At 44.7% G+C, this 8,689-nt stretch overlaps 3 protein-coding genes across 3 annotated transcripts; 1 reads left to right on the top strand and 2 right to left on the bottom strand.

Moving 5' to 3' along the window:
• On the top strand, positions 291–1,156 carry LOC110430770. Its single transcript, XM_021448700.1, has 2 exons — positions 291–682; positions 769–1,156. Exons 1-2 carry the CDS (start codon positions 392–394, stop codon positions 823–825), a joined length of 348 nt encoding a protein of 115 aa, XP_021304375.1. The 5' UTR covers positions 291–391; the 3' UTR covers positions 826–1,156.
• On the bottom strand, positions 3,655–6,960 carry LOC8065109 (beta-glucosidase 38). The gene is made up of 11 exons (XM_021448929.1): positions 6,657–6,960; positions 6,405–6,463; positions 6,219–6,294; positions 6,031–6,102; positions 5,640–5,727; positions 5,191–5,434; positions 4,930–5,045; positions 4,609–4,820; positions 4,438–4,469; positions 4,203–4,305; positions 3,655–4,090 (listed from the first exon to the last, which is right to left on the bottom strand). Exons 1-11 carry the CDS (start codon positions 6,904–6,906, stop codon positions 3,816–3,818), a joined length of 1,527 nt encoding a protein of 508 aa, XP_021304604.1. The 5' UTR covers positions 6,907–6,960; the 3' UTR covers positions 3,655–3,815.
• LOC8065110 (EG45-like domain containing protein) lies at positions 7,505–8,552 on the bottom strand. The gene is made up of 3 exons (XM_002438868.2): positions 8,342–8,552; positions 7,929–8,205; positions 7,505–7,803 (listed from the first exon to the last, which is right to left on the bottom strand). Exons 1-3 carry the CDS (start codon positions 8,448–8,450, stop codon positions 7,797–7,799), a joined length of 393 nt encoding a protein of 130 aa, XP_002438913.1. The 5' UTR covers positions 8,451–8,552; the 3' UTR covers positions 7,505–7,796.

Genomic DNA, 8,689 nt, shown 5'->3' on the forward strand with positions numbered 1-8,689 from the left:
GAATAAGGACGACATAGAGAAGAAATCGAAACCGGTGTGTCGTGTGTGCATAGATACCAAAACCGTTTCCGAGCCAACGAGTGCTCCGCCCTAGCGCGCGCGCGCGCTCTCTCTCTCTCTCTCTCTGCATGCGGGCCTCTGTTGAGGTAGCAGTCGACGAGTCATCACGTGATGGATCGGACAACGGAGACTCCGAGTTGCGATGGATTCCGCCTGCTGACGGTCGGGCATTATATAAGCCGATCGAATATAATAGACGACAGAGGAGCCAAATCGAGGCAATCATCAGGCAAAAGGTAGACTCCCTAGCTAGCTAGTCCTATCCCCTCGTCGATCAAAGGGAAACTTATTAGCTAATCCACACGCAGCGCATCGTCGGCGGCGTCCAGCCATGCGGTCGGCGAGGGTGGCGGCGAGTGCTCCGCCTTCTCCGCAGCAGCCGCTATTACGCTATCCCGACGAGCACAGGTCCGCGCGGGAGGATCATCGTCACAAGAAGCTGTGCTACGACGAGCGGCGGCGGCAAGCGGCCGAGAGGGCGGGCGATGAGCAGCCGCTGCTTGCACCGGCACCGGCACCGGCTCCGGCTCGAGTGAGCGTCGGCGCACCGGTCCCGGAGCCGTCGGGGCTGTGCGAGTGCGACAGCCATGCCTGTTTTAACTTCGGGATGGGCTTTGGAACGGTAAAAGTTTGGTCCTTACATATTTGTCCTCTTCTTTTTTTCCTTGAAGAATTTTTACTAACGACTAGTTCAAACCTTTTCTGCAGACTGCTGTAGTTATCTTCCACGTTTATGCCATCTATGTTTGCCTCATGCCTCCTTAAAAATGAAGAAGAAGACTGAAGGTTGTTGTTAACATCGAGGCATCGAGCGAGGTGCTCGATCGGGCAGTAGCAGTAGAGTATATACTTGGAAAAATAGAGCACACAAGTAAATTTCAGTCCTTTACATAGCCCTAATAAGGACTTAGTGTGATCTTTTTAGTCCTGTATATATAGGTCTTATCAATTAACTGTGCAAGAGGTGATTGTTGCTTTAAGTTTTTATTAGAGACTTTAGTACTTTCATCCTTCTAATAATAACAAATATGGGATGATGGAAACATGTCCCTAACTATAATATTGAGGAGGAGGTCACCATGTGGATTGCGGCAGGTTACTGGCACTTGGGGGCCCTGGACTCACGTCGCCGTGCGGTTTGAGTTAGTTCCCCTTCCTTGTCGCGACTGATGTGTTTATGTAATTACAACCACGTACGAGTCTGTTTGGGGTGTCCAACGGTGATATTTGGATTACTGTTGTGGTGTAATGAAACTCTTATTCTCTGATTAATGAAATACTTTCTCCATAACCATAAAGAAAGTCATTTAAGACAATATTTGGATCAAACCTTGAGAATATAAATCATGAATAACTTTTAAGTTGTTGAGTTTGGAAATGTTAAAACAATATGAATAGATTTGTCTTGAAAAAAATACTTTAACAAAAATATACATATACCACTTCTTGATAAATATTTTTATAAAAATAAAGACTCAAAGTTAGACTTTGGAGACCGCATCGTTGTCCTAAACGACCTTCTTTATGGCTATAGAGGGAGTACATGCCAAGCACGTTCTCCAAAAAAATAATATTGAGAGGACGAATGTTTCTTGGTCTGACGACCCTCCTCTCCTTCTCTAGTTATGATACAAACAAAACAACATGGCATTTTGAAATGTCATTTTCTTTTTTTTTCCTTGGCCTCTCACACTTACATCTTATCTTCCCCTCTCCTACTATTAGAACTAAATCTAGACCACCATAAACTACCATAAAAGCATAAAAAACTCAGAAAAAAGCGCAAAAGGAGCATATAAGGCTGTGGGCACATACCAACCTCCTATGGCCACCTCCCTCAAAGAAACCAAGAACAAAACCTCCCCCTAGAAAAATAGAGTTTTCTTGTTGAGAAATAGAGTTGTTTTGACCACATCAAAATAAATGGATGGTTGGGTTGTATTTATAGCCTATCATTAGCAGAGGCGAGCAATGTAAGGAGGCCACCTCCATCAATCTTTGTCTCTAGTAGTTTAAAGGAGACCGTCATCTCAAGTCATCTCCATTATTAGTGCATGAAGGAGACAGTCATCTCTGTTAATTGTTTAAAGGAGACAGTCGTCTTCACTAATACAAAAAAGCTGGTGGATTTTTTTACGCCAGTTTCAATTAAAAAACGTCTGTGAAAAGAAATCGGCGGACCCGACTTAAGAAAACCGCCAGTGAAATTGATTTTCACAAGCGGTTTTCCTAAGGAACCGCCACTAAAAATCATATTTCTATAGACGGTTTTTTAAGAAAACCGTCTGTAAAAATAATTTGAAAAAACTATACCAATATAAAAGTTGTAGATCTTAAAAAAATATGAAATTTTATAGTTGACAACTTTTCTATTTCAATCCGTTTAGGGCCTCAAACAATCAATGTATGCTTGGTTTAGGATAATATATGGGGAACTAAACTCTAATATAGACACACTGAGTGATGGATGGAGTGGTAGAGGAGGTTACGCACGACGGCAAGGTATTGGGTTCAAATCCCATCGGCCACATAGCACGTGAAAAGATGTGCGACTTGTCCTATTTTTAAAAACCAATTTCATATTTTTTAGAAAAATGTTTCCATTGGCGGTTGGCTAAGAGAACCGCGCGTGGAAATCTGTTTTCTACTGGCGTTTGTCTTAGCAAACCGCTTATGAAAATAGATTTCCATAGAGCCGGTGGTTACGAAAAATATCTGTAGAAATGTGTTTACAACCGCCATTATTGAGCTTTTTTCTACTAGTGTTTTTCTCACCTTTTCTCCTTTTGCTTGGCCAAGGTGGTGGCAGTTAGATGAGCTGGGAGTGACACCGTGGGCGGGTGTGGTGGTGACCAGAGGATCAAGGTGGAGGACAAAGGAGTGCCGATGGCCTCCTTCCTAGGTGGAGGAGCATAGTAGAGGAGCTAGTTGACTTCCTTCTTGGCTGAAGGAGTGGGATGGATGAGTGTGGGTGTCCTTTCATTTGGCCGAGGTGGTGTCGGCCAAAGGAGCAAGCTAGACAAGGCACCATGGCCCATGGGAAGGGGCTGCTGGCGGAGTGATGTGGGCTAGTGTTGGGGTTGGGGCAACTAGAGGAGGGAAAGAGCATATGCGGTTGAAGACTAGACGATAATATGAATAAGGAAGAAGAAACTAAGAGAGGATGATAGATGGATCCCACTTAACGGATGCCTAATGGATCTCAAACGGTGATTTATCATCTTCATCATTGTCCCTCCTCCAACCAAATACAAAACTACGATGACGACTCCATCCCTTTCAACCAAACACCAAATTAGACCATCCCAACATAAAAAAACTAGAATGAGACATCCCATCTCATCTCATTCTTAAACCAAACACATCATAAGATGATTTTCATATCATGAGTCAGAGTGCAAGTATAGTAAGACAAATGATGATGTGGCCTTTGAGTTAAAGGAGGAGAGAGAAAGAAATGTTTCTCATGCAAACGAAAAAAATCTTCACAAAAGAACCAAAAAGCATGAAATGGGGATAGGAAGACAATAGGTGAGAGAAGAGTGGAAATCATTAATTAGCTAGGATACGACTCAGTACTAATAAACAATCACATATAAAAAAAGGGAGAAGAAAAGAACCTTCTTTAATTTATTCGAAGTCCTAATAAACTACTTGACGTTTATTCACAAGGACCAACCAAACATGGCCCCAAATTAAATTAAAACGCGACTAATTAAACAAGCCACCACGACACGTACGTACAGTTCCTTAATTTAGTCCTCGTTCTTGATCACCTTCCGGAACCATCGAGCTGAGTCCTTGGGGTACCGAACGAACGTGCTTCGGTCCACATGTACAATTCCAAATCTGGAGGTGTAGCCGAGCCGCCACTCAAAGTTGTCTAGCAGAGACCACACAAAGTACCCGAAGACATTTGCACCATCGCGTATGGCATATTGGAGCTCCTGAAGGTACTTCTGGAAGTAGTCTATCCTGAACTTGTCATACAGGGCGTGCGGCAAAGTTTCATTTCCCGACTGGTCAATTCCTGAGAATATATATATATATATATATACATATGACGTACAATAATGTTTCTGTTCGTCCTCTCTGACAATTGATGAAGAGAGATAGATGCTGGGACTTGGCGATCTACATACCGTTTTCGCCGATGAGCATGACAGGGTTGTTGAACTTCTCCTTTGTCCAAATGAGAGCCTTATAGAGCCCCCATGGAACAACGTAGAGCCAGTCCGAGTATCCCTGCATAGGTTTTTACATATATCAGAAAGTCATTGCATATATATATATATATATATATATACATAGCTTGTAGTAATTCTCTTCATTTTCAGTCAAATGTGGCTATGTATCGGCGAAAAATGTGTTACGTACCCTTGGACCAATGGGCACGCCGTCTCGCTCATCTGAAAAGATGATCGATCGGTCCAATGTGTTAGCGACACAAAAGAATAAATAAACATCAAATCAAGAAATGGTTTTCGTTTTATCTCTATTCAGACATTCAGTAGTAGCGCATATGTTGAAATGAATAACCGTACGTACATGAAATTTTGGCATGCCAGTCGTTGAGATAGCTCGTATGTGTCTCGTTGACGAAGTTGCTGGCGTAATACGTCGTGTAGTGGTTGATGGCGATGTAATCTGCTGAACCTTTCACCATTGCAGACTGCTCGAAGGTGAAATTGGGCAGCCTTCCCATCACTATCTTCTCCATCGTCTCCGGGTAATGGCCGTAGGTGATTGGGTGCAGGAACCTGTAGAACATAGTTGAAACAGATGGATCGATTCATGTTTGGTTTTCAACCTAGACATCACAGCACTAATGCATGTTTTTTTTTTGATGGTTGTGTAAGGTTTTATCACCAGCCAAGGGTGAACATCCTAGCCCGGTGCGCCGCGAACTCGTCCTCGATCGACTTGGTGAGCGGCTCATACCAGACGAAGTCAAGCAGGATGCCAATCTTTCCACCCTGATGAACCTGAAACAATCGAAGTTTCAGTATGAGCATGCATATGGTGTATGCAAACGATCGAGGACAAAACTGTGAAACAATGCATCATCATGTAGTCTATAACAGCTAGAATGAATGAGAGGAACTGCATGCATATTGGGTGGTCACTGGCCTTGTACTTCTCGCGGTATAGCTTGACAGCAGCAGCATGCGAAAGAAGAAGGTGATGGCCGGCGATGTACGGCTCGGTGGCGGAATTGCCGCCGAAGTAGCAACCAGTGCATCTGCCAGGGGGGAAGAAGGCGTCTCCGTAGCCATGGCTAGCCACCATCTGGGGCTCGTTGATGGTGAACCAAAACTTCACCCGATCGCCGTATGTCTTAAAGCAAAAATCTGCGAATGCTGTGAAATCAGGCCTGCGAAAATATATGATAGCCATAATCAGAGAAAAAAAATCAGGTCAACATATATATGGGTTTGAAGGATGTAAAATGGGATTCTCTCTATGAAACAATCTTGTATATATAGCATTTTTAGTAAAACAATACCCTGAGTTTATATATCTTTGTACTTGTAATTATTGCCAGAAAAAGATGGTGCGTATGTATCATGAAGACTTACACAATTCTGGGGCTTAACCAGCCATTGTACTGGTCTTGCAGCACCTGAGGAAGGTCGTAGTGGTAGAGAACAACATAGGGAGTAATATCTGTTAAACAAGCAAAAAGACTCGTGATCGAGTGGCATGAGTGCCCGCAAACCTGAAATGTGTAGGAAATAAAGAAATTGCTGCAGGAATTGGACTCTCGAAGAAAGGAGAATAAGATCAATGTTACTTTGTCCATTCTAAATTATAAGACGTTCTAATTTTGTTATATATATATAGTTTTTTTCTATATATAGATATAATGTATACATAAATAATAAATGGTAAATATTATAAATCTAGGGGGGAAAAGTCAAACCAACTTATAATTTAAAATAGAAAAAGTAATTAATTAGCATCCCGTACGGTTAGCCAACATGTAGTCGATGAGCCTGTGGTAATAGTCCACGCCGTCCTTGTTGACCCTCCCAATTCCACCTGCATTTAATTTCCCCAGAAAAAAGAAAGACACAACCATGCATCTTAGTGCTGTGAAACAAAGCCCCCCTAGCTATATATGAATCATGGAGTTCACCGATCAATGCAACACATACTGGGGAAAATGCGCGACCATGAGATCGAGAAGCGGTACGCGTCGAATCCAACCCGGACCATATTGTCCACATCATCCTGCAATATAATTGCACCACCAGAAGAAAAAAAAAACAAAAATTACTGATCAATGGATCACAAATCAGCAGCAATCAACACACAAATAAATCATTCAGACATTCACGAACCATGTAGCGATCGTACTCGTCGACCGACACATCCGCTGTCGCGTTATCAGGAGTAGTGCCTGCATGCCGCTCATCAAGCACACACATCCATCGATCAGAGAAGCACGTACCAGAGATATGAAATATAAAATGCCGTGATGATATATATATATATATATATATATATATATATATATATATATATATATATATATATATATATATATATATATATATATATATATATATATAGTCGATGATGATCTATCTCACCTGGATACTTGAGGAAAGTGTCCCAGATGGAGGGGCCTCGTCCGAACTTTCGCGTGTTGCCCTCCACCTGGTACGCCGACGACGCCGTCCCGAAGACGAAGCCGGGAGGGAAGGTCTCCCTGCTGAGGTTGTAGTGGCCCCCGGGCTTGTTGACATCATGGGCGCCGAGCGCCACGGAGACGACGAGGAGGAAACACAGCGGGAGGAAGAACAACGTTAACGACCATGGCGCAGCAGCACTACTCGCCATGACGATAGATACTGTCTGTCTGAGAGAGATCGAGATCGTCTACTACTCTCAGCAGAGAGGTGCATGCGCTATATATGGAGACCGGAGAGCGGAGGAGGGGACGCGATCCGGATGCAGCATGCAAGAGCAGACCTTAAATCGTGGTGCTGGGCCGTTTGAACAGGCTACGTACGAGAGACTGTTTCTCACTTAATATTAGCTGCGGCATGCGTGATGAACACAACACAACACACTCTTGTTGTCGGTCTTCCCGTTCGGCCGGTAACTGTGGAGAGCGCGCGTGTTTGTCTACTCTCTCGTCCTGAACCACCAGTATTTGTTCTCGTAATTTTTTTAGTCGGAGATTTTTTTTTTTGGGGGGAACGAACGGTGGTGATCGGTAATCGGAAATAAATTGCATTGGGCACATTATTGATGCCCGCGTGCCCTCCCCTGCCAATGGCCCGGCCGGATGCCGCAGAAGCAGAGCACGGTGTGTCTCACGTCGCGTTGGGGGCGGGGCAGCGCCACCTGTACTGTACTTCTCCAGCGCGGCGCACACCTGCTAGTTGTCGTATGGCACTTATAATTTGGAAGAGTTGGAGTACAAGAAGGCCAGTAAAGATATATAGCAATGTTTGAACCAGACTGTGTATACATACACCCAAATTTATTCATTCGGTATCTAATATTATTACTCTGCATTATTCTTTTTTTCCTTTTTCGAACACACAAGCAGCAGGAGAGCTGCATCCATTCAAATCATTAAAGGTATACACCATGGTTTTATTTTAGCTATAGGCACGACGTATTTGCTCCAATGCAAGTTTCACGTGCTTATTATTACTATATATTACCCAACTGTATTCTGTAGCTCCTAGATCCTTTCTGTGCTTCGCCTGCTCTTCTTATTACACCCTGCAAAACAACACGAATTAATAGTATTATTTATTGATATGTCTTCAAAAAGAAACTAATAAAAAAACAACACTAGGGGGGGATCGGAAATTAAAGATGCTGAAGCGTGGCGCGTGCGTGCGTACTGGTTGTAGTTGATGAGGATCTTGCCGGCGTCGAGGTTGCCGATGGTGTTGAAGGCCTCCTGGGAGAGGTCGAGCGTGGCCTGGCATCCCGGCGACGGGCAGCGGTCGACGATCTTGACGGTGACGCTGCCGCCTTTGCAGGGGTTCGGGGTGGCGTTGGTGCCGCCGGCGCAGGACACCTGGTACATCCGCCCGCACGCCGCGCCGTTGTCCCACAGCCCGTCGCTCGCCGCCGCGATCATCGTGCCCTCGTCCTGGTACCCGTAGCACGCCGACGCTGCAGAACGCACGCACAGACCTCGATCAGGTTCAGAAACTGTGGACGCCATGCATGTGCATGCAGAAATATATGTATATATATATGTTCATGATGTGATGATATGGCCGGCGCGCGGCTAGAGCGAGCGACGCACGAGTGTAGACGGTGTAGTAGGTGGCGGTGCCCTGGTCGGCGAGCGACGCCGAGACAAGGCAGCCGAGCAGGGCGGCGACGAGCAGAGCGGCGGCGGCAGCCTTCGCCATGGCCGAAAGCAACTAATAACTAACAGCTCTTCCTTTTTTTTTTTTTGGCTCTAGACTAGAGAGAAGAGGTAGCCGCCGGGTGCGTAGTGTTCTTGGACCTTGGTGCACAAGTGGCGTTGCTGAACAGGGTATTTATAGGAAGGGCAGGCAGTATACATGTCACTATGTGCACGAGCACGGGCGTGGAAAGTCGTGCCCAGTGCATACGGAAAACACACAAGTTTTGGTTCGACAAGGAG

This window comes from Sorghum bicolor, chromosome 10 (assembly GCF_000003195.3).
Source record: "Sorghum bicolor cultivar BTx623 chromosome 10, Sorghum_bicolor_NCBIv3, whole genome shotgun sequence".
NCBI lineage: Eukaryota > Viridiplantae > Streptophyta > Magnoliopsida > Poales > Poaceae > Sorghum > Sorghum bicolor.

Coding starts and splice junctions, on each gene's coding strand:
- LOC110430770 (XM_021448700.1), top strand. CDS start 392: ATGCGGTCGGCGAGGGTGGCGGCGAGTGCTCCGCCTTCTCCGCAGCAG. Junction 683..768: donor TCGGGATGGGCTTTGGAACG/GTAAAAGTTTGG, acceptor CCTTTTCTGCAG/ACTGCTGTAGTTATCTTCCA.
- LOC8065109 (XM_021448929.1), bottom strand. CDS start 6,906: ATGGCGAGTAGTGCTGCTGCGCCATGGTCGTTAACGTTGTTCTTCCTC. Junction 6,103..6,218: donor ATGGTCGCGCATTTTCCCCA/GTATGTGTTGCA, acceptor AATTAAATGCAG/GTGGAATTGGGAGGGTCAAC. Junction 5,046..5,190: donor TATACCGCGAGAAGTACAAG/GCCAGTGACCAC, acceptor CGATTGTTTCAG/GTTCATCAGGGTGGAAAGAT.
- LOC8065110 (XM_002438868.2), bottom strand. CDS start 8,450: ATGGCGAAGGCTGCCGCCGCCGCTCTGCTCGTCGCCGCCCTGCTCGGC. Junction 8,206..8,341: donor CTACTACACCGTCTACACTC/GTGCGTCGCTCG, acceptor TGCGTTCTGCAG/CGTCGGCGTGCTACGGGTAC.